The 26,018-nt window shown below is 44.0% G+C and overlaps 1 protein-coding gene across 1 annotated transcript in view; it reads left to right on the top strand.

The window, feature by feature from the left end:
* Positions 1–258: 258 nt before the first annotated feature.
* The window catches only part of LOC115196319 (collagen alpha-1(XVIII) chain), a 60,991-nt gene continuing 35,231 nt past the window's right edge, over positions 259–26,018 (top strand). The window contains exon 1 of the mRNA XM_029757038.1: positions 259–712. Coding sequence (XP_029612898.1) covers positions 625–712 — 88 coding nt within the window. The 5' untranslated portion in view covers positions 259–624. The remainder of the gene's footprint in view (positions 713–26,018) is intronic.

Below are 26,018 nucleotides of genomic sequence, written 5' to 3'. Positions count from 1 at the left end.
TGGGTGGAATGCAGGGTTTAGGGGCATGTGTTATATGCCATCATGTCTCAACATGGGGACATGTATAAGCCAACTAAATGCTGATAATACAGTTTTTCTGCAGCCTTTGATTAGGTCTAGTAAAATGAGTATTGGTGTACATAAAGCTTATTGAAGAACTTGCATATTGTGTAAATAATTGTTTGACAGTGCCCCAGGTTGGCTTACCTGATGTTGAAAAGTATGTGGATATTATGAAGTCATAAAAGGCGCCAAATGTCAGTGTGTACAGTATGTATTTTAGATTGGACCTGTCAGTCACGGAGGTTTGGATGAATCTACCAAAACATTTGGACACTTAGGACCCAGGGGAAAATCCCGTGGATAAATTGAGGTTTTGTCCATTGCGCCCGCGAACTACTGTAGATTATACTGTCAATTCTGTTTCGGTACTCAAGGTTCCGTGCGCAGGCAGAGACCTCACCTTGGAACTGTGCAAAGGCTGCGTAGCGTGCCTGCCATTCATTCCAACGACACTGTTCTAGGACGGAGACGGAGATGCCCACATGTGCATGAACCTTTTAGCTTTTTGCTTACCAAACAAAAGGACTTGTGGAAATATTTTGCACAAATAAGCGGGAAAGCATGCCTTGTGTTGACAGGTGGTCGTTGGGTCTGCATACCTGCGTACTTCTTCTGCTGGTTGTCACATGGACAGAATCTCAAAGGACAGGTAAATATGTCGGATAAATTGTTGCAATTTCTTCGAAATGTACAGGCAAAATTGAAGCCTTTTGAGACTTTAAATGCACGTGACTTAAATATCTTTGTAAGTGAATACTATTGCTTCTCTAGATGGTAATTACAACATAAAATAACAGCCTACTATGTTACATTTTGCGAATAAAAACATTGTACATTGCGTTATAGGAGATTATAGATTGTATTATTTGATTAACCCCTGTGGTGGTTGTGCTAATGGTAATGTACGTCTGGGCTTGTCAGGAACTATGAATAGCTAAAATCGCAAAGACAATCTTCCAACACCAACGCCAATAGCACATTCAATAGTTGCATTGGAATAGAAAGTACAATATTAGGTTAGTCTACTATACAAGCCAGAGCGTGTGGTGGTCTTTTAACCTGCTAGACATAATATTGACTTGACGTTTATTAGTCTTTTCATCTTTGTAATGTTTTCACTGAAATCCTCAATCAGCTATTATAATATAAGGGGCTTCGTTGACATGGGAAATATATGTTTACATTGCCAAAGCAAGTGAAATTGAAAATAAACAAAAGTGATATAAACAATAAAAAATGTACAGTAAACATTATACTCACAAAAGTTCCAAAATAATAAAGACATTACAAATGTCAGTCTCTCTCTGTTTCTCTGTCTCTGTCTCTGTCTCTGTCTCTGTCTCTGTCTCTGTCTCTCTCTCTCTCTCTCTCTCTCTCTCTCTCTCTCTCTCTCTCTCTCTCTCTCTCTCTCTCTCTCTCTCTCTCTCTCTCTCTCTCAATTCAATTCAATTCAAGGGGCTTTATTGGCATGGGAAACATATGTTTACATGGAAATGGATAAACAAAAGTGAAATAAACAATAAAAAGTGAACAGTAAATATTACATTCACACAATTTCCAAAATAATAAAGACATTTCAAATGTCATATTATGTCTATATACAGTGTTGTAACGATGTAAAAATAGTTAAAGTACAAAAGGGAAAATAAATAAACATAAATATGGGTTGTATTTACATGGTGTTTCTTCTTCACTGGTTGCCCTTTTCTCATGGTAACAGGTCACACATCTTGCTGCTGTGATACTGCATACTGTGGTATTTCACCCAGTAGATATGGGAGTTTATCAAAATTGGGTTTGTTTTCAAATTCTTTGTGGATCTGTGTAATCTGAGGGAAATATGTGTCTCTAATATGGTCATACATTGGGCAGAAGGTTAGGAAGTGCAGCTCAGTTTCCACCTCATTTTGTGGCCAATGTGCACATAGCCTGTCTTCGCTTGAGAGCCAGGTCTGCCTATGGTGGCCTTTCTCAATAGCAAGGCTATGCTCACTGAATCTGTACATAGTCAAAGCTTTCCATATTTTTGGGTCAGTCACAGTGATCAGGTATTCTGCCACTGTGTACTCTCTGTTTAGGGCCAAATAGCATTCTAGTTTACTCTGTTTTTTTGTTCATTCTTTCCAACGTGTCAAGTAATGATCTTTTTGTTTTCTCATGATTTGGTTGGGTCTAATTGTGTTGCTGACCTGGGTCTCTGTGGGGTCTGTTTGTGTTTGCGAACAGAGCCCCAGGACCAGCTTGCTTAGGAGGCTCTTCTCCAGGTTCATCTCTCTGTAGGTGATGGCTTTGTCATGGAAGGTTTGGGAATCGCTTCCTTTTAGGTGGTTGTAGAATTTAAAAGCTATTTTCTGGATTTTGATCATTAGCGGGTATCGGCCTAATTCTGCTCTGCATTCATTATTTTGTGTTTTATGTTGTACACAGAGCATATTTTTGCAGAATTCTGCATGCGGAGTCTCAATTTGGTGTTTGTCCCATTTGATGAATTATTGGTTGGTTAGCGGACTATTACTGAATCAAGTATTCTTTGCCAGATTTGAATTGGTATGTCAAATTGTATGTTCCTTTTGATGGCATAGAATGCCCTTCTTGCCTTGTCTCTCAGATCGTTCACAACTTTGTGGAAGTTACCTGTGGTGCTGATGTTTAGGCCGAGGTATGTATAGTATTTTGTGTGCTCTAGGGCAACGGTGTCTAGATGGAATTTGTATTCGTGGTTCTGGCAACTGGACCTTTTTTGTTACACCATTATTTTTGTCTTACTGAGAGATACTGTCAGGGCCCAGATCTGACATAATCTGTGCAGAAGATCTAGGTGCTGCTGTAGGCCCTCCTTGGTTGGGGACAGAAGCACCAGATCATCAGCAAACAGTAGACATTTGACTTCAGATTTTAGTAGGGTGAGGCCGGGTGCTGCAGACTGTTCTAGTGCCCTCGCCAATTCTTTGATATATATGTTGAAGAGGGTGGGGCTTAAGCTCCATCCCTGTCTCACCCCCTGGCCCTGTGGAAAGAAATGTACATGGATTTTGTGTACATGGATTTTATAATGTCGTATGTTTATCCCCCAACACCACTTTCCATCAATATGTATAGCAGACCCTCATGCCAAATTGAGTCAAAAGCTTTTTTAAATAAACAAAGCATGAGAAGACTTTGCCCATGTTTTGGTTTGTTTTTGACAATTAGGATGTGCAGGGTGAATACGTGGTATGTCTTATGGTCATTTGGTAAAAAGCCAATTTGACATTTGCTCAGTAGAGGAAATGTACATTTCCTTCCACTGAGGAAATGTACAAGTCTGGTGTTAATGATAATGCAGAGGATTTTCCCAAGGTTGCTGTTGACGCATATATTTGTCTTTGCGTTTGTGGATTGAGGTTATCAGTCCCTAGGTTCCAAATAGTCAGTCAGTCAGTCAGTCAGTCAGTCAGTCAGTCAGTCAGTCAGTCAGTCAGTCAGTCAGTCAGTCAGTCAGTCAGTCAGTCAGTCAGTCAGTGTCTCTCTCTCTCTCTCTCTCTCTCTCTCTCTCTCTCTCTCTCTCTCTCTCTCTCTCTCTGTGTGTATGTGGTGTGTGCGTGTGCAGCATTGTTTGTGTGTGTCCCTCCAGGCTAGTGATTGATGGTGTGCTCAGACTTTCCCTTCTCCAGGGAGGGTTGAGGGTTGGCCAGGCCAGTCTTTCCAGGGAAACAGATGCCAGTTCATCTTGTGGCTCCTGACTTCATCTGTCTTTGTTTCCTTCTCTTGTTGACCATGTCAGGGTGGCAGTGAACACATTGTCCTTCAACCCCGTTGAGTCACATAGAGGTCAACTCTGTAGGAATGCTGTGTGTTTTGTATGGGCTTACAGACAAGTCATATCATCATGGGTTTCAGAAATTCCATGATCATTCTTTTTAGCAATATTTCCACATTTCCACATTGGATAGATGTGGCATCCCTGTCCATGTTACAGTAGGTGTCTTGGAAATGATTGGTTGTATTGGAGCTGTGGTCTCTTTCCTTACAGGATGTTTCTGAGTGGAAAGGCAGTGGAAAGTTGATGTATTGTAGGGTAGCTTCTATCTCATGCTGTAATTATATTATAAACTCTGTTGTTTCAGCCAGCTTTTGTTTCATAGGGCTCCAAAATATCTGGATCATTTCCTGGATCCACAGCTGTTCCAGCAACCTGTATGAACATGAGGTCCCAAACCCGGTCATAATCATACCAGTGTAACACCGTAGCAGCATAATGTTTTGTGTTCGTTGATTGATGGATGGTTGGGTCTTGTGGAACTATATAAATAACACATATTGGGGGAAGATTATATGATGAATGTCTAAGTAACATACACATTTTATTTCTGCTAATGTAGTAAAATAGATTTCACATAACTATTACCAAACTATCAAAAACTGTATGACAGTACTTCTGAGGTCTTTCTGCAGGCTAGTTCAACTGGGCTCTAGGCCCAGACAGTGGCTTGGAATGTGACGTTGAATGTTTGAAAGACGTCCCTTCAACCTGAAAATTGCACTGCTCATTATACTGTGCAGACCTATAAGCTGTACTTAAACTATGATAAAGAATCTGCCCCTCTGGGGTTTGGCTGGAAAACATGTCTGCTTCAGTTCTGAACTAGAGACAGGATGGTAGTTCTAGTCTGTAGCTAGATACTGTACTGCCATATAGTTCTGAACTAGAGACAGGAAGGTAGTTCTAGTCTGTAGCTAGCTACTGTACTGCCATATAGTTCTGAACTAGAAACAGGATGGTAGTTCTAGTCTGTAGCTAGCTACTGTACTGCCATATAGTTCTGAACTAGAAACAGGATGGTAGTTCTAGTCTGTAGCTAGCTACTGTACTGCCATATAGTTCTGAACTAGAGACAGGAAGGTAGTTCTAGTCTGTAGCTAGCTACTGTACTGCCATATAGTTCTGAACTAGAGACAGGAAGGTAGTTCTAGTCTGTAGCTAGCTACTGTACTGCCATATAGTTCTGAACTAGAGACAGGATGGTAGTTCTAGTCTGTAGCTAGCTACTGTACTGCCATATAGTTCTGAACTAGAAACAGGATGGTAGTTCTAGTCTGTAGCTAGCTACTGTACTGCCATATAGTTCTGAACTAGAGACAGGATGGTAGTTCTAGTCTGTAGCTAGCTACTGTACTGCCATATAGTTCTGAACTAGAGACAGGAAGGTAGTTCTAGTCTGTAGCTAGCTACTGTACTGCCATATAGTTCTGAACTAGAAACAGGATGGTAGTTCTAGTCTGTAGCTAGATACTGTACTGCCATATAGTTCTGAACTAGAGACAGGAAGGTAGTTCTAGTCTGTAGCTAGCTACTGTACTGCCATATAGTTCTGAACTAGAGACAGGATGGTAGTTCTAGTCTGTAGCTAGCTACTGTACTGCCATATAGTTCTGAACTAGAGACAGGATGGTAGTTCTAGTCTGTAGCTAGCTACTGTACTGTCATATAGTTCTGAACTAGAGACAGGATGGTAGTTCTAGTCTGTAGCTAGCTACTGTACTGCCATATAGTTCTGAACTAGAGACAGGAAGGTAGTTATAGTCTGTAGCTAGCTACTGTACTGCCATATAGTTCTGAACTAGAAACAGGATGGTAGTTCTAGTCTGTAGCTAGCTACTGTACTGCCATATAGTTCTGAACTAGAAACAGGATGGTAGTTCTAGTCTGTAGCTAGCTACTGTACTGCCATATAGTTCTGAACTAGAGACAGGAAGGTAGTTCTAGTCTGTAGCTAGCTACTGTACTGCCATATAGTTCTGAACTAGAAATAGGATGGTAGTTCTAGTCTGTAGCTAGATACTGTACTGCCATATAGTTCTGAACTAGAAACAGGATGGTAGTTCTAGTCTGTAGCTAGCTACTGTACTGCCATATAGTTCTGAACTAGAGACAGGAAGGTAGTTCTAGTCTGTAGCTAGCTACTGTACTGCCGTATAGTTCTGAACTAGAGATAGGATGGTAGTTCTAGTCTGTAGCTAGCTACTGTACTGCCGTATAGTTCTGAACTAGAGACAGGATGGTAGTTCTAGTCTGTAGCTAGCTACTGTACTGCCGTAGAGGTCTATCATGATCTCTGTGACACTTTGGTGAATTGTGTCTTGAGTTGGGTGTGACTAGGGGCAAATGAAAGGGAGCTGACAAATCAACTAGCTTTACCTGTCACTGTCTGACACATCAAAGGTCTCTGGTGTTGGGCAGGGCTCAGGTTCAATAAGAGGGACAGGAGGACAGGACATTTGTGTTGGGCAGGGCTCAGGTTCAATAAGAGGGACAGGAGGACAGGACATTTGTGTTGGGCAGGGCTCAGGTTCAATAAGAGGGACAGGAGGACAGGACATTTGTGTTGGGCAGGGCTCAGGTTCAATAAGAGGGACAGGAGCACAGGACATTGGTGTTGGGCAGGGCTCAGGTTCAAGACTCATGGTGGACATGTTGTTAGGACAACATTGGTGGAAGAGTCATGGTGGACATGTTGTTAGGACAACATTGGTGGAAGAGTCATGGTGGACATGTTGTTAGGACAACATTGGTGGAAGTGTCATGGTGGAAATGTTGTTAGGACAACATTGGTGGAAGTGTCATGGTGGACATGTTGTTAGGACAACATTGGTGGAAGTGTCATGGTGGACATGTTGTTAGGACAACATTGGTGGAAGAGTCATGGTGGGCATGTTGTTAGGACAGCATTGGTGGAAGTGTCATGGTGGACATGTTGTTAGGACAACATTGGTGGAAGTGTCATGGTGGACATGTTGTTAGGACAACATTGGTGGAAGAGTCATGGTGGACATGTTGTTAGGACAACATTGGTGGAAGTGTCATGGTGGACATGTTGTTAGGACAACATTGGTGGAAGTGTCATGGTGGACATGTTGCTAGGACAACATTGGTGGAAGTGTCATGGTGGACATGTTGTTAGGACAACATTGGTGGAAGCGTCTTGGTGGACATGTTGTTAGGACAACATTGGTGGAAGCGTCATGGTGGACATGTTGTTAGGACAACATTGGTGGAAGTGTCATGGTGGACATGTTGTTAGGACAACATTGGTGGAAGTGTCATGGTGGACATGTTGTTAGGACAACATTGGTGGAAGCGTCATGGTGGACATGTTGTTAGGACAACATTGGTGGAAGCGTCTTGGTAGACTTGTTGCTCTTAGTGGTCATGATGAAAAGAAAACCAGAAAGGAGAATGTATTGCTATTTGGGACAAACAGGTCAAATCCTGAACTACACCTCTGTCCTGTCCAGGGAAGTAGTAAGACCTCTGTCCTGTCCAGGGAAGTAGTAAGACCTCTGTCCTGTCCAGGGAAGTAGTAAGACCTCTGTCCTGTCCAGGGAAGTAGTAACACCTCTGTCCTGTACAGGGAAGTAGTAAGACCTCTGTCCTGTCCAGGGAAGTAGTAAGACCTCTCTGTCCTGTCCAGGGAAGTAGTAAGACCTCTGTCCTGTCCAGGGAAGTAGTAAGACCTCTGTCCTGTCCAGGGAAGTAGTAAGACCTCTGTCCTGTCCAGGGAAGTAGTAAGACCTCTCTGTCCTGTCCAGGGAAGTAGTAAGACCTCTGTCCTGTCCAGGGAAGTAGTAACACCTCTGCTCTGTACAGGGAAGTAGTAAGACCTCTGTCCTGTCCAGGGAAGTAGTAAGACCTCTGTCCTGTCCAGGGAAGTAATAACACCTCAGGTCTGTACAGGGAAGTAGTAACACCTCTGTCCTGTCCAGGGAAGTAGTAAGACCTCTGTCCTGTCCAGGGAAGTAGTAACACCTCTGTCCTGTACAGGGAAGTAGTAAGACCTCTGTCCTGTCCAGGGAAGTAGTAAGACCTCTCTGTCCTGTCCAGGGAAGTAGTAAGACCTCTGTCCTGTCCAGGGAAGTAGTAACACCTCTGCTCTGTACAGGGAAGTAGTAAGACCTCTGTCCTGTCCAGGGAAGTAGTAAGACCTCTGTCCTGTCCAGGGAAGTAATAACACCTCAGGTCTGTACAGGGAAGTAGTAACACCTCTGTCCTGTCCAGGGAAGTAGTAAGACCTCTGTCCTGTCCAGGGAAGTAGTAACACCTCTGTCCTGTCCAGGGAAGTAGTAAGACCTCTGTCCTGTCCAGGGAAGTAGTAACACCTCTGCCCTGTCCAGGGAAGTAGTAAGACCTCTGTCCTGTCCAGGGAAGTAGTAAGACCTCTGTCCTGTCCAGGGAAGTAGTAAGACCTCTGTCCTGTCCAGGGAAGTAGTAACACCTCTGCTCTGTCCAGGGAAGTAGTAACACCTCTGTCCTTTCCAGGGAAGTAGTAAGACCTCTGTCCTGTCCAGGGAAGTAGTAACACCTCTGTCCTGTACAGGGAAGTAGTAAGACCTCTGTCCTGTCCAGGGAAGTAGTAAGACCTCTCTGTCCTGTCCAGGGAAGTAGTAAGACCTCTGTCCTGTCCAGGGAAGTAGTAACACCTCTGCTCTGTACAGGGAAGTAGTAAGACCTCTGTCCTGTCCAGGGAAGTAGTAAGACCTCTGTCCTGTACAGGGAAGTAGTAACACCTCTGTCCTGTCCAGGGAAGTAGTAAGACCTCTGTCCTGTCCAGGGAAGTAGTAACACCTCTGCTCTGTCCAGGGAAGTAGTAACACCTCTGCTCTGTACAGGGAAGTAGTATGGCCTCTGTCCTGTCCAGGGAAGTAGTAAGACCTCTGTCCTGTCCAGGGAAGTAGTAACACCTCTGCTCTGTCCAGGGAAGTAGTAACACCTCTGTCCTGTCCAGGGAAGTAGTAACACCTCTGCTCTGTCCAGGGAAGTAGTAACACCTCTGCTCTGTCCAGGGAAGTAGTAACACCTCTGTCCTGTCCAGGGAAGTAGTAACACCTCTGTCCTGTCCAGGGAAGTAGTAACACCTCTGCTCTGTCCAGGGAAGTAGTAACACCTCTGCTCTGTACAGGGAAGTAGTAACACATCTGCTCTGTACAGGGAAGTAGTAACACCTCTGCTCTGTACAGGGAAGTAGTAAGACCTCTGTCCTGTCCAGGGAAGTAGTAACACCTCTGCTCTGTACAGGGAAGTAGTAACACCTCTGTCCTGTCCAGCGAAGTAGTAACACCTCTACCCTGTTCAGGGAAGTAGTAACACATCTGCTCTGTACAGGGAAGTAGTAGCACCTCTACCCTGTCCAGGGAAGTCAAATCGAATCAAATTTTATTGGTCACATACCCATGGTTAGCAGATGTTAATGCGAGTGTAGCGAAATGCTTCTAGTTCCTACCGTGCAGTAATATCTAACAAGTAATATCTAACAAGTTCTCTAACAATTTCACAGCAACTACCTTATACAGACAAGTGTAAAGGAACGAATAAGAATATGTACATATAAATACATGGATGAGCGATGGCCGTGCGGCATAGGTACGATGCAGTAGATGGTATAGAGTACAGTATATACATATGAGATGAGTTTGTAGGGAATGTAAACATTATATAAAGTGGCATTGTGACTAGTGATACATTTATTATATCCAATGTTTAATTATTAAAGTGGCTAGAGATTTGAGTCAGTATGTTGGCAGCAGCCACTCAATGTTAGTGATGGCTGTTTAACAGTCTGATGGCCTTGAGATAGAAGCTGTTTTTCAGTCTCTCAGTCCCAGCTTTGATGCACCTGTACTGACCTCGCCTTCTGGATGATAGCGGGGTGAACAGGCAGTGGCTCGGGTGGTTGTTGTCCTTGATGATCTTTTTGGCCTTCCTGTGACATTGGGTGGTGTAGGTGTCCTGGAGGGCAGGTAGTTTACCCCCGGTGATGCGTTGTGCAGACCGCACTACCCTCTGGAGAGCCTTACGGTTGAGGGCGGAGCAGTTGCCGTACCAGGCGGTGATGCAGCCCGACAGGATGCTCTCGATTGTGCATCTGTAAAAGTTGAGTGTTTTCGGTGACAAGCCAAATTTCTTCAGCCTCCTGAGGTTGAAGAGGCATTGTTGCGCCTTCTTCACCACGCTGTCTGTGTGGGTGGACCATTTCAGTTTGTCCGTGATGTGTATGCCGAGGAACTTAAAACTTTCCACCTTCTCCACTACTGTCCCGTCGATGTGGATAGGGGGCTGCTCCCACTGCTGTTTCTTGAAGTCCACGATCATCTCCTTTGTTTTGTTCACGTTGATTGTGAGGTTATTTTCCTGGCACCACACTCCTAGAGCCCTCACCTCCTCCCTGTAGGCTGTCTCATCGATGTTGGTAATTAAGCCTACCACTGTAGTGTCGTCTGCAAACTTGATGATTGAGTTGGAGGTGTGCATGGCCACGTAGTCATGGGTGAACAGGGAGTACAGGAGAGGGCTGAGAACGCACCCTTGTGGGGCTCCAGTGTTGAGGATCAGCGGGGTGGAGATGTTGTTTCCTACCCTCACCACCTGGGGGCGGCCCGTCAGAAAGTCCAGGACCCAGTTGCACAGGGCGGGGTCGAGAACCAGGGTCTCGAGCATAATGACGAGTTTGGAGGTTACTATGGTGTTAAATGCTGAGTTGTAATCGATGAACAACATTCTTACATAGGTATTCCTCTTGTCCAGATGGGTTAGGGCAGTGTGCAGTGTGATTGCAATTGCGTCGTCTGTGGACCTATTGGGGCAGTTAGCAAATTGGAGTGGGTCTAGGGTGTCAGGTAGGGTGGAGGAGATATGATCCTTGACTAGTCTCTCAAAGCACTTCCTGTCCAGGGAAGTAGTCCCGTTCCTCTTTGTTCCTAAGTGTTTCTGTAGACAGCTCTTAGCATGTTAATACCTGTGTTTTGTCCCACTCTTAACTATAATTACTACTCTACCCTTGCGTAGCCTAGTTGACCAAACCCATCTAGACTTTTAAGTCACTCTAAGTGAGGTAGTAGAGGCTGCCCCTAACCACAAATATGGGATCTGATTACCCTACCACAAGTCTTAACATAAAGCCATTTGGTTAATAACAAATATCTGACCCCGGACCAGTAGTTAGGGAAAACTTCAACGACAATCCCAGGATGCTTTGGAGAGCCACAGGAAGTGTAATAATAGTGTAATAGTGACATACATGGATGATCTAACAGGGAGAAGAGGATGTTTTCATACCCTCTTCCACCTTTCTTTGTGTTATATCAGCTCGCCCATCTAAATTGGTCTTTGAACAGAATAGGTCCTGTTTGATGGTACGGAATGCAATGTTTTCCCATCTGTAGAGTCAGATTGGGCAGGCTGCTTTGAGGTGGTGCTAGGGGTGATGGTGGGGACAGGGGAGACCGCAGGCTGGGGCTTGCATCACCTCCCCTGCTCCTCACGAGATGGCCCTATTAACATAGCTTTATTGTCATGGAAACCATTAAGAAAACATGTAATGATACACTGAGTGTACGAAACACTAGGAACACCTGGTCTTTCCATGACATAGACTGACCAGGTGAATCCAGGGGAAAGCTATGATCCCTTATTGATGTCGCTTGTTAAATCCACTTCAATCAGTGTAGATGAAGTGGAGGAGACAGGTTAAAGAAGGATTTTTAAGCCTTGAGACAATTGAGACATGGATTGTGCATGTGTGCCATTTAAAGGGTTAATGGGCAAGACAAAAGATTTAAGTGCCTTTGAACGGGGTATGGTAGTAGGTGCCAGGCGCACCGGTTTGAGTGTGTCAAGAACCGCAGCGCTTCTGTTTTTTTTTAATGCTCAACAGTTTTCTGTGTGTATCAAGAATGGTACACCACCCATAGGGCATCCAGCCAACTTGACACAACTGTGGGAATTGTTGGAGTCAACATGGGCCAGCACCCCAGTGGAATGCTTTCGACACCTTGTATAGTCCATGCTCCGGCGAATTGAGGCTGTTCTGAAGGCAGTAGGGGGCTTAATAATAAACATCAGGATTCACTTGTATGTATACTTCATTGAATGGTTAACAGACTATTTAATGGTTAATAGGTAGTTCACACACCACTGCACATATCTTGCTGTGCCAAGCAGCCTCTCAAAACATAGAAGGCATTTACCCTGAATTCTCTTCTTTGCTAGTCAGTCACTGTATCAGAGAAACCTCTATGTGTTGAGTGAGTGACTCACTGGTCATGGAAAGCCGGTTTCTAAAGCGTTTGATCAACACAGAACAAGACAATTGTCTGAGCTGCCTGTATTCAGCATAGTGGGAAAGGAACTCAGATAAGATAGCCGAGTGTCTAACTTTTCCACTGGAGGATCTATTGTGTTGTGGGTACTCTACGTCTCATCAGGCCCAACCAGAACAACTAACTGGATCCTAGCCGACTGGGGCCATTGTCCATTTAAGATACAAGTGCTAGATTCACACGGCTATTTGTCGCCATGAGCCTAAAGGGTAGAGGGTGGGGCTTAGATTTACTCCCTAGGGATTAAACATTGGAGTTGTATTTTTGGGGGGTGAGAAACTGCAAATTAGTTTAAAACAATGTAATACTGTTTATATGCAGTTTATAAACAGAATGTCAGATTAATTGTGATGGTACCAATGACTATGTATGAATGGACAAAGCCATTGATCATGTGACACCATTCATTCCTATGTGAAGACTCAATAGGGCATTAAAGTCAAATTAAGTCCGTTAAAATGGCTTCTCATGGAGGCATAATGTGCAGTTTGAGCTACTCCAGGAAGTGACGTTGCAGGCTAGCTCAGTGCTGCCCCCTCTCACTGAGTAACTCAATGTGAAGGCTGACCGGGGTACTGCAGGCTGCCATTAGCAACTAAATTATCCCTATAACTTCTTCTGTGTGCGATGACATATACCTGGTTCATTAGAAGCAATTATTATTAGGGTACTAGGGGGTAACTAGCCCCCCCCTAAGAACAATGTCTAATTGCTAACACAAAAAAGCAACGTTTGGAGAAAAAAATTGGTATGTGGATGAAGGTCATGTTTAGGCGAATAAACTATAAAGGGAAATAATTGGCTACAGTTTACACTTTTAGTTATTTCATGAAATGTTGTTTTTAGAAAAGGGGCATTTTTTTAAAGTACCGGGGTAACTGGCCGATTATGGCATAGGGTTTCACACAGGTGTGTTAAAATCAATTTCATCTATTTTATTTAGAAATGATTTAGTAAGTAATACTTAAAAGCTAAGTCTAGTTGTCTTATTTTAATGATTTAAATAAAATATGGGGGGGAAATGGTGTTGCTCATGTCACCATTAATATCTACACTATGAGATTTGATGTAAAGTCCCTCTTTTTAACTCACCTGCACATTCATTTTCTTTGTTGTTCCTTTTCCAAACAATCCATTATGAACAACTGCACTAAATATGATTTGTATAATGATTTTAAATCCCAGCAGTCTTTAAAATTGCATTCAGGAGCAAAAGGTTTTCAATAGTTCTCTTTAATTCATAAAAAAAATATTGGAATATAATATTGGAATGGAATATAAATAATAACATTAAATAACATTGGAATATAACATTTAATAACAACTAATTAACTCAGTGTAACATTGATGTGGCAACTCTCTAATGCTCTGCTATTGCACAATTCTAATTTGTACCTGTAGGTCACAAACAAAGCTATCTCCAGTAAAACTCACGAGCCCACCTCCTGCACTGCTCACACCTAATCCGGTCCCCACCTGTGACTGAAAACAGGGGGAGAGATGCTTATTGAAAAGCTCTCTCTTAAAAATGTAGATAGCTATCTAGCTATATGACATAAAATGCTGTGTAAAATAGCTAAAAGGCTATAAAGTTGCATTAACTTTAAAGCTATCAGTCACTAATAGAAACATTTACATTTACAGTTACCCCAGGGGGCTAGTTACCCACTACTACCCTAACATGGTTGTCTTCAAAACAAGTTTTTATTTAAACAAAGATTGACCACAAAGATCGCCATTTTTCCATTCACTATAATTGGGGATCCTGTTTTCTGCTAACAATGTCTGCAGTACCGTGGTCGGCCTTTAACTTCCGTGGCTTCAATGAGAGGGGGCTGTCGTTCTCCCCTGGATGGTATATACGATGTATTGAACAAAGATCTTTTCTTAGATCGAAACTACAGGGTTGGTTTGGAACCTTTGGCCCTTTATTTGCTTGTAAGCTTCTCGTCATCCAGTCCAATCCACCTCAAACCATCACTGATTTAACATCTGTGGTGAAACACCCAGCGAGTCAACTGTGTCATGTTAGCTGTGTCAGAGTACAGTTTTTCCTAAATGTGTCTGACCCCTGGTGACCAGCATCACAGTATGCCTGGCCCGCCTGTCACCTCTCTGTCTGTCTCCGTCATCTCATAGTTTCTCTCCCTGATCCTGAAGTCTCTACCCTGGTCCAAGATCTGTTTGTGCTTTCTTGCCAAATCCTATGGTTGTTTCTTTAACCTGGTCCCAGATCTGTTTGTGCTTTTTGCCATTTGCCAACACCAATGGTCGTTGTTGGCAAGACAGAACAAACAGAGCTGAGACCAGGCTAGAAGTCTGAGCCTGTGACTGGGATCTTAGTGTGAATTGATGTGTTGTGACACATGCTGCAAGGGAAAAGGCCCATCTCCGGAGGAATGTGATCGCAGTATTGCGCTGCAGCTCTATGGCCCGTGGGTCTTGGTCTTTCCACTTGACTTTGATGTCACATCCCCCTAGAGCCTCACACTAAAGACAGCAGTGTCTGTCAGATGAACAGTAGCCTATAGCAGGGTTTCCCATCTACAGCCCTCCAGTACCACCAACAGCACACATTTCTATTGTAGCCCCAGACAAGTACCCCTGATTCAACTAGTCAACTAATCATCAGCCCCTCAATGAGATGAATCCGGTCTGCTTGTCTGTGGCTACAACAAAAATGTATGTTGTCGGGGGTACTGGAGGACTGGAGTTGGGAATCACTGGCCTATAAGCAATGGAGGAGAGAGGTATTATGACGTTTAACTCAATACGTATGTATAAAAGAGGCCTTAGATGCTTTGTTTTGGTCTCATTTTTCATATTTCAGTAGGTCAACGGAAATATAAGAATCGCAGCGTCCCTCCGAGAGAATAATTGTTTTATCTCCTATTCACGTGGCCTGCTGCACTTCATGTTGTTGTCAGCTACAGGTGCGGCCCTGGTATTATAAAGTTACACCATTCAACATACTCTCGTCCTAGATACTGTAGGTAGTCATTTCTAAAGCTCCACTTGCTCTTTGGCTGTGTGTGTTTACAAAATGCACTCATAATTGTAGACAAGAAACAGTGTTTTAGTCATGTCTTAAACTAACTCCATTTTCCCAGTCTTTCCTTGAAACAACCTGATTGTAGACTAATTAAAAGAGTGGGAAATTACAGACAGCAGAAAGAAGACCTGAAAGCTTTTAACGGTGCAACCAACACCCAATATCCTTCTTGTCACGTTGTTAAAAGTAGCAGGAGACGGGTGAGTCAAACGCAGGAGACTGAGATCCGTATAAGAGACGTATTTAATAAAGTCCAAAGGAATCACAACGACAAGGCAGGGTAAAAATAATCCACAGAACTGAAGGAGAACAGCTCCAAAATCCAATACACGGGGCGCAGCCCGGCAACCCTAATGCCTATCCAAAATGCGTCGTGAAAACCGAACAGTACAAAAACAATCCTGACTACGTACAACATGAAAACAATCCCGCACAAATCCCAAACAACAAACCGACAAACTGTAATACTAACAAGGAGCAGGTGCGTACAAATACAGACATAACCAACAGACACTGAAACATCGATCGGTGGCAGCTAGTAGGCCGTCGACGACGACCGCCGAGCGCCGCCCGACCGGGGAGGAGCGCCACCTTCTGTGGACGTTGTGACACTTCTTCCCTGCTTAGGGAGTGAACGTTATTTAAAATCTGACTTCTCTGAAATGGAAATGGATAGAAAGGCCTTCTCTTCAGCAAAATATATTTTACCTAAAATACAAAAACAAGTGACCCTCCCTATATACCAAAAATAATAATTAAAACATAAAGTGGATAGCAGAGAACATGCCTACCGTTTACCGGACACAACAGAGCCTTAGATATGCCATTCTAGAAACTGTTCTTTGTCCTGTAAGCATTAGGCCTATAAGGTAATGCAGGATTTTTTTTATAGGGCACAGACGGTTGTGGGTTCACAGACCACCATGGACAAGAGTTAGAGTAGGGGTGTAAAGATCTCCTTTATAGTAAAAGCATTGCATGAATCTATCACAGTATTTGCAGGTCTGAGAAAAAATTGCCTTTTATAAACATTTCATGCAATTCTATGTCATTTTACATATTAGCAGAATATTTTTTAATACCACACACATTACTGAATTTACAGATTAGGAATGGACAGAGAGATAGGTGTATGTGTTCATCTTATCATATTTCTCCAATGCCAAATCAATATAACTATCCCTGTTAAATCTGAGACATCATTAGGAATCTGAGCATGGTACTTTAAAAAGTTAGGCCTACCTTTCCACCTCAGACGGAGAAAAATGTAAGCTTTAACTGCTGGCTACTCTTCTTCCATGGCTTAACCCAGTGAGAGAAGGTCACAAGTGTTTCCCTTAAAGCTGTCTGGGTTTAAACATCTTCTATTGTACAGAAAGTGAATAGCTTAATCAATTGATAGTGACAGAATTAGATTACTTCCCAAGCAAAGTAACATGTCTGTCTCCTCGGCTATAGAAGGTTGTGAATGTCAAAGAAACGAAACAAGGATATCTCCGTATGCATCGGAGTCACGTCTTTCCCGGGTATTTTACAACTTGTTTCTAGCATAAAGCATCGCGGACCAAAGCGCTGTTATAGATCACTTTACATAATCAGATCCGTACATTTTTTTCAACATCTTAAGCTGACAAGGGATAGGCCTGTGCTTTTTGTTGTGTTCTTCTGACCACTGTTCTAACAGTCATTGAAGTCATGATTCCACTACCATGTTTTTGAGCCAGGTCGTTTGTGCCAAAAGCTATAGGCACAGTACTCCCCCATTATCCTGAGCAGAATTTTTTATCATACAATATGTTTACAGATCTCAACAGATTTCGTTCTGCTGTTGCCTGAAACCAAGGTCCCCTTGTACTCCAATTAAGATACTTCACAACAAGCATTGTATTGTGTTACTTTCCTCTCCTCTCATCTCCTGTCTTCTCTAATGAATCAGGCATTGATACTTGAGAAAAAAGACAGCGTCTTTCAGTTTTACACCCTCTTCTCTGAATATTCCCTGCTTCGCTCTCTGAAAAAAATCCCATTTTGAAATCCCATTGTGGGTTCAACCTAGCTCCCCCTCCTCCAAACACAACCACAGACGGTTGTGTTCGGGGGGGAGGGCATTGTGTTCCAGGGGGGCAGTGTCACACAGACGGTTTCTGCCACATTACTGCTAATATAATGCCTGAAGAAGATCCTCTATTTTGCTCTTCATCACTTTTGCATGTCCATCATGGCACACATCATGGCACTCTGCGCACGCTTTTTCAGTTCTGCTCACAGATTTTCTATAGGATTGAGGTCAAGGCTTTATGATGGCCACTCCAATACCTTGACTTTGTTGTCCTTAAGCCATTTTGCCACAACTTTGGAAGTATGCATGAGTCATTGTCCATTTGGATGACCCATTTGCGACCAAGCTTTAACATCCTGACTGATGTCTTGAGATGTTGCTTCAATATATCCACATCATTTTCTTTCCTCATGATGCCATCTATTTTGTGATGTGCACCAGTCCCTCCTGCAGCAAAGCACCCCCACAACATGATGCTGCCGCCCATGTGCTTCATGGTTGGGATGGTGTTCTTCGGCTTGCAAGCCTCCCCCTTTTTCCTCCAAACATAACGATGGTCATTATGGCCAAACAGTTCTATTTTTGTTTCATCAGACCAGAGGAAATTTCTCCAAAAAGTACGATCTTTGTCCCCATGTGCAATTGCAAACCTTGGTCTGGATTTTTTATGGCGCTTTTGGAGCAGTGGCTTCTTCCTTGCTGAGCGGCCTTTCAGGTTATGTCGATATAGGACGCATTTTACTGTGGTTATAGATACCTTTGTACCTGTTTCCTCCAGCAACTTCACAAGGTCGTTTACTGTAGTTCTGGGATTGATTTGCACTTTTCGCACCAAAGTACATTCATCTCTAGGAGACAGAACGCATCTCCTTCCTGAGCGGTATGACGGCTGCGTGGTCCCATGGTGTTTATACTTGCGTACTATTGTTTGTACAGATGAATGTGGTACCTTCAGGCCTTTGGAAATTGCTCCCAAGGATGAACCAGACTTGCAGAGGTCTACAATTTTTTTCTGAGGTTTTGGCTGACTTCTTTAGATTTTCCCATGATATCAAGCAAAGAGGCACTGAGTTTGAAGGTAGGCCTTGAAATACATCCACAGGTACACCTTCAATTATCAGAAGCTTCTAAAGCCATGACATCATTTTCTGGAATTTTCCAAGGTGTTTAAAGGCACAGTCAACTTAGTGTATGTAAACTTCTGACCCACTGGAATTGTGATACAGTGAATTATAAGTGAAATAATCTGTCTGTAAACAATTGTTGGAAAAAGTACTTGTGTCATGTACAAAGTAGATGTCCTAACCGACTTGCCAAAACTATAGTTTGTTGACAAGAAATTTGTGGAGTGGTTGAAAAACAAGTTTTAATGACTCCAACCTAAGTGTATGTAAACTTCCGACTTCAACTGTAAGTGAGTATTAGTTAAAGTCATGAGTGAAATAACACACACACTAGACACAGCTAATGCAAAATGTGAACCTTCTTAATTAGCTTTTTTCCTCATCTCAGTGTAGTGTGTGTAATCCACTCGACAGTAGATGGCAGCATTTCATGCATTTTTGTTAATTATTTGCATTCAGATTCCCATACCCCTCTCCATAATGATGGTGCCTAAATGCAATGGTTCCATCTTCAATGCTCCCCTCTACTGGTGGCTGTGTTTATTGTAAGCTCTTTACAGTAAATCAACTTCTCATAGCTATAGCCCACAGGTACATCAGTGGAGGCTGCTGAGGGGAGGACAGCTTATAATAATGGCTGAAATGGACTGAATGGAATGGCATCAAACACATGTTTGGATACCATTCCATTCACTTCACTCCAGCCATTATTATGAGCCGTCCTCCCCTCAGTAGCCTCCACTGAAGTACATGGACAATTCATGGCTGGGGTGTGCTGAGCTGTCTGTGTGAGGCTCTGGATGGCTGGGGTGTGCTGAGCTGTCTGTGTGAGGCTCTGGATGGCTGGGGTGTGCTGAGCTGTCTGTGTGAGGCTCTGGATGGCTGGGGTGTGCTGAGCTGTCTGTGTGAGGCTCTGGATGGCTGGGGTGTGCTAATAAGTAGCCTATCAGTGTTCAGATAGGCTACTTATTGGTCAGTCCCAAATGTTTGTATTTTGTAATTTGGATAACTTTCTTCCCAGATAAACATAGTGGCCAAATGTATAACTAGTTTGGTACCCGTTGCATCAACAAATAGGGTTAGCCTACAAAATTAGCAGTCTGGTGGTTTGCATGAACAGAGTGGCCTGGGATGGAGTCAAATTCCCGGCCTGAAATATTGCTTCAGTCCGCCCCTGGTTGGGTCCATACAGCTGTGGTGGGGGTAGTTAACAATGTGGGGTCCTGGCATGCTCTCACTGTAAATCCCCTTCCATAAACCTTAACTAATTATTTGGCAGATCTCTACAGTCCTCTAGTACTGTTTGCCAAGGACTAGAGGATGTGTGTGTGCATGTGCGTGCGTGCTTGCGCATGTGCGTGAAGGAAATTAGCTTTTAAACAGCAATTTTTTTCTCTCAGCTCAATGGCAAAATGTGTAGATTTGCAGGAAATGACTTTGAAAACAGAAAAATGGCTTCTCGCCTGCCAAGATGGAGGCCTCTAAAATGTTCTTTCCCAGGCCCATTGCCACGCCCCTGGCCATGCCCACCGCCTAAGTCCCTTTTTTATACAGAAGAAAACCCTGTAATGTATATTGGCAATCCATGGTTTTCCCAAGTTAAGGAAGGTAAATTAGTCTTAGATCTTTTTGTGATAAGCTGGATACTCTTCAAAATACTTCACTTGGAGAGTTTGCCTCAATTACACACAAATAGTTCAGATCTGTCACCAGCAGAAAATGTAACAGTGATATGAACCCATTACAATATACTAACCATTTTATGACAGTTAGACCACCCACTTTGGATTAATATAACACAAATGAGGAGACAAATGGATCACACCACAGACACATGCATATTTCCTCTCTCTCTATATATCTCTATATCTCTTTTCTTTCCCCATGTAGACCCCTAGCTAGGCAGGGTCAGTTCTTTCCCCATGTAGACCCCCTAGCTAGGCAGTGACAGTTCTTTAACCATGTAGACCCCTAGCTAGGCAGTGTCAGTTCTTTAACCATGTAGACCCCTAGCTAGGCAGTGACAGTTCTTTAACCATGTAGACCCCTAGCTAGGCAGTGACAGTTCTTTAACCATGTAGACCCCTAGCTAGGCAGTGTCAGTTCTTTAACCATGTAGACCCCTAGCTAGGCAGTGTCAGTTCTTTAACCATGTAGACCCCTAGCTAGACAGTGACAGTTCTTTAACCATGTAGACCCCTAGCTAGGCAGTGACCGTTCTTTAACCATGTAGACCCCTAGCTAGGCAGTGACAGTTCTTTAACCATGTAGACCCCTAGCTAGGCAGTGACAGTTCTTTAACCATGTAGACCCCTAGCTAGGCAGTGTCAGTTCTTTAACCACGTAGACACCAAGATAGGCAGTGACAGTTCTTTAACCATGTAGACCCCTAGCTAGGCAGTGACAGTTCTTTAACCATGTAGACCCCTAGCTAGGCAGTGTCAGTTCTTTAACCATGTAGACCCCTAGCTAGGCAGTGTCAGTTCTTTAACCATGTAGACCTCTAGCTAGGCAGTGTCAGTTCTTTAACCATGTAGACCCCTAGCTAGGCAGTGTCAGTTCTTTAACCATGTAGACCCCTAGCTAGGCAGTGTCAGTTCTTTAACCATGTAGACCCCTAGCTAGGCAGTGACAGTTCTTTAACCATGTAGACCCCTAGCTAGGCAGTGACAGTTCTTTAACCATGTAGACCCCTAGCTAGGCAGTGACAGTTCTTTAACCATGTAGACCCCTAGCTAGGCAGTGACAGTTCTTTAACCATGTAGACCCCCTAGCTAGGCAGTGACAGTTCTTTAACCATGTAGACCCCTAGCTAGGCAGTGTCAGTTCTTTAACCATGTAGACCCCTAGCTAGGCAGTGAAAGTTCTTTAACCATGTAGACCCCTAGCTAGGCAGTGACAGTTCTTTAACCATGTAGACACCTAGCTAGGCAGTGTTAGTTCTTTAACCATGTAGACCCCCTAGCTAGGCAGTGACAGTTCTTTAACCATGTAGACCCCCTAGCTAGGCAGTGACCGTTCTTTAACCATGTAGACCCCTAGCTAGGCAGTTACAGTTCTTTAACCATGTAGACCCCTAGCTAGGCAGTGTCAGTTCTTTAACCATGTAGACACCTAGCTAGGCAGTGACAGTTCTTTAACCATGTAGACCCCTAGCTAGGCAGTGTCAGTTCTTTAACCATGTAGACCCCTAGCTAGGCAGTGACAGTTCTTTAACCATGTAGACACCTAGCTAGGCAGTGACAGTTCTTTAACCATGTAGACCCCTAGCTAGGCAGTTACAGTTCTTTAACCATGTAGACCCCTAGCTAGGCAGTGACAGTTCTTTAACCATGTAGACCCCCTAGCTAGGCAGTGACAGTTCTTTAACCATGTAGACCCCCTAGCTAGGCAGTGACCGTTCTTTAACCATGTAGACCCCTAGCTAGGCAGTTACAGTTCTTTAACCATGTAGACCCCTAGCTAGGCAGTGACAGTTCTTTAACCATGTAGACCCCTAGCTAGGCAGTGACAGTTCTTTAACCATGTAGACCCCTAGCTAGGCATTGTCAGTTCTTTAATCATGTAGACCCCTAGCTAGGCAGTGACAGTTCTTTAACCATGTAGACCCCAGGTAGGCAGTGACAGTTCTTTAACCATGTAGACCCCTAGCTAGGCAGTGACAGTTCTTTAACCATGTAGACCCCTAGCTAGGCAGTGACAGTTCTTTAACCATGTAGACCCCTAGCTAGGCATTGTCAGTTCTTTAATCATGTAGACCCCTAGCTAGGCAGTGCCAGTCTACCTGTCTGAGGATGACATTCAGTCTACACCGTTTGACATCCTGGTCTCAGTGGTCCCATCTGTCCCTGTCACCAACACACAGTGTCTTTGAGACAGGACCACCTGGTTGGCCTTGTGGTTATGGATCATGTTTCTCTCTCTTTGTTGTGTTTTGGCCAGTTTCATTATTCACACAATACAAACACTCACATAGTCCTGACTGGACCATTTTCCTCCTTCTACGCATATGCATTCTCACATGACTATAAGAATACTCAGTATGTGTGTGTGTGTGTGTGTGTGTGTGTGTGTGTGTGTGTGTGTGTGTGTGTGAGAGAGAGTTACATATGAATGTGTGCCTAACCTGTCAAACGGTGTAGCGGTCTACCAGCTGCTTCTACGCATCACCTCTCACTACTCTTAGTCGCTGAACCATGATCCTCCAGTTTGTTTATTTACCCTTCTAATACCCCAGTCCAGGTCAGCATGCTTGGTTGACTAACGTACATGAAATGGGTTTGTACCATCAGGTCAGAGAATTGCACAGAGAGGGAGGAACAGAAGGGAGGGGATGGAGAATGTCTGTGGGAGGTTGAGGAATGCTCATAAAGTCATATTGGTACATTGACTATAGATCTTCATTAGGAACGCTTGTCTCTCTGCTCTCTATGTAAAGGGTGGGGTTTTAATCTACTGTAGATTGGGTATAGAGTACTTGCAGGTACCATTACCAATGAACTAGCAGCAAAGCACAACCAAACAAGAATATTTTCTGTTGTCCAGTGCTACACTCTAAAAAAAAAAGGTTCCAAAAGGGTTCTTCGGGCTGTCCTCATAGGAAAACCCTTTTTGGTTCTAGGGAATAACCTTTTTGGTTCCACTTAGAACCCTTAGTTGGATGAGGGGTGTTAAGCATGTCCTAGTTTTGGTCACCTAGCAGCACAAGCTTTGAAGATAGATGGGGGGCAATCAATTCACATATTGTGTCCAGGTCACAGCTGGGGGCAGAGGGTGGTCTATAGCAAGCGGCAACAGTGAGAGACTTGTTTCTGGAAAGGTGGATTTTTAGAAGTAGAAGCTCGAATTGTTTGGGCACAGACCTGGATAGTATGACAAAACTCTGCAGGCTATCTCTGCAGTAGATTGCCACTCCGACCCCTTTGGCAGTTCTATCTTGTCGGAAAATGTTATAGTTAGGGATGGAAATTTCAGGGTTTTTGATGGTCTTCCTAAGCCAGGATTCAGACACGGCTAGGACATCCGGGTTGGCAAAGTGTGCTAAGGCAGTGAATACAACAAACTTGGGGAGGCTTCTAATGTTAACATGCATGAAACTAAGGCTTTTACGGTTACAGAAGTCAACAAATGAGAGTGCCTGGGGAATGGGAGTGGAGCTAGGCACTGCAGGCCCTGGATTAACCTCTACATCACCAGAGGAACAGAGGAGGAGTAGGATAAGGCTACGGCTAAAGGCTATAAGAACTAGTCGTCTAGTACGTTCGGAATAGAGAGTAAAAGGAGCATGTTTCTGGGCGCGATAGAATAGATTCAAGGCATAATATACAGACAAAGGTATGGTAGGATGTGAATACAATGGTGGTAAACCTAGGCATAGAGTGACGATGAGAGAGATATTGTCTCTAGAAACATCCTTTAAACCAGGTGATGTCACCGCATGTGTGGGAGGTGGAACTGAAGGGTTAGCTAAGGCATATTGAGCAGAGCTAGAGGCTCTACAGTGAAATAAGACAATAATCACTAACCAGAACAGCAATGGACAAGGCATATTGACATTAGGGAGAGGCATGCGTAGCCTAGTGATCATAGGGGTCCAGAAAGTAGTTAAGCTGGCTGGAGACACGGTGATTCAGACAGCTAGTGGGCCGGTGCTAGCAAGCTAGCAGAAGGGCCTTAGAGGTACGTCGCGACGGAAGAAGTCTGTTGTAGCCTCCTCGTGCGGTTCCATCGGCAGACCACCCGTGATGGATTAGTAGGGTGCCCAGTCCAATTGGCAAAATAAGCAGGTTGTTGTGAGCAGGTTGTTGGGTAGCATCCAGCCATTTTAGCTGCTGTGACTTCATAAGGAAGGTATTCACTCCTCCGTTCCATGGATGATTTACCCTGAGAGGAGAAGGTTACCTGGGAACCATGTCAACTCATAGAGGGAGGGAGAGGGAGGGAGAGAGTGAAGGGAGGGAGGGAGGGAGGTAGGGAGAGGAGGGAGGGAGGTAGTTCAAACCAGTCCAACTGAACCATAACAACCTACAGTTATCATCACACCAGTTCAAACCAGTCCAACTGAACCATAACAACCTACAGTTATCATCACACCAGTTCAAACCAGTCCAACTGTACCATAACAACCTACAGTTATCATCACACCAGTTCAAACCAGTCCAACTGAACCATAACAACAACCTACAGTTATCATCACACCGGTTCAAACCAGTCCAACTGAACCATAACAACCTACAGTTATCATCACACCAGTTCAAACCAGTCCAACTGAACCATAACAACCTACAGTTATCATCACACCAGTTCAAACCAGTCCAACTGAACCATAACAACCTACAGTTATCATCACACCAGTTCAAACCAGTCCAACTGAACCATAACAACCTACAGTTATCATCACACCAGTTCAAACCAGTCCAACTGAACCATAACAACCTACAGTTATCATCACACCAGTTCAAACCAGTCCAACTGAACCATAACAACCTACAGTTATCATCACACCAGTTCAAACCAGTCCAACTGTACCATAACAACCTACAGTAATCGCATGCATATGCTCATGCGGAACGACAAGAGAGACAAGTGTGTGAGAGACAAGTGTGTGTGTGTGTGTGTGTGTGTGTGTGTGTGTGTGTGTGTGTGTGTGTGTGTGTGTGTGTGTGTGTGTGTGTGTGTGTGTGTGTGTGTGTGTGTGTGTGTGTGTGTGTGTGTGTGTGTAACTTTTGCAGCAGAATGAGATATCAGTGCTTCTCTAGGAGTCCATCAGTCATGTGGTTGGGGTGCATTAGGGGTGTATTAGGGGTGTATTAGGGGTTTAGGAGGGGTGTAGCAGGGTTGTGGGAGGTCTGTCTGTGTCAGGAGGAATGTGCAACAGCTGGATAGTGAAGGCGAACAGGGACGGGGTGACGAGGTAACTGGGCATCAGGGGCACCCAGGACTGAGCCAGGCTGTGGGAACCATGGAGCGGGGCAATTACTGCAAGTTTTTCTCAGATGAGGCTATGGGCTAGCCGTTTGGCCCCTGGGGGCCGAGAGCTTAAAAACTCTATTGAATCAGATACGCTCCTGCAGAACCTCTCCACTATCAGCTGTTCTCCATCGTTTTGTTCTTCCCTCGCTCTGTCTCGGTCGGTCAGTCACTCTCTCTCTCTCTCTCTCTCTCTCTCTCTCTCTCACTCTCACTCTCACTCTCACTCTCACTCTCACTCTCACTCTCTCTCTCTCTCACTCACTCACTCACTCACTCACTGACTCACACACACAGCTGTAACATAGTGAATGACCTCAAAGGTATGGGCAGTTATGTAAAATATTTTTACAAGAGCTGTGAGTAGATGATGGAGTTCACCAACCTATTCACATTTGAAATGGTAGTGGTGGCCATATGAACCTAGTGAATAGGCCTCCCTCCCTCTCTCTGTCTCTGTCTCTGTCTCTGTCTCTGTCTCTGTCTCTGTCTCTGTCTCTCTCTCTCTCTCTCTCTCTGTCTCTCTCTCTCTGTCTCTCTCTCCCTTCACTCCCTTTTCAGCCCAGGGGGAGTATTAGGGTTGTATGAGTCAAACCTTCCTCAAGAAAGCTCTTCTCAC

This window comes from Salmo trutta, chromosome 6 (genome assembly GCF_901001165.1).
Source record: "Salmo trutta chromosome 6, fSalTru1.1, whole genome shotgun sequence".
Taxonomy (NCBI): Eukaryota; Metazoa; Chordata; class Actinopteri; order Salmoniformes; family Salmonidae; genus Salmo; species Salmo trutta.
The sequence above is the reverse complement of the archived record's forward strand: the minus strand, read 5'-3'. Positions and strand labels throughout refer to the sequence as shown.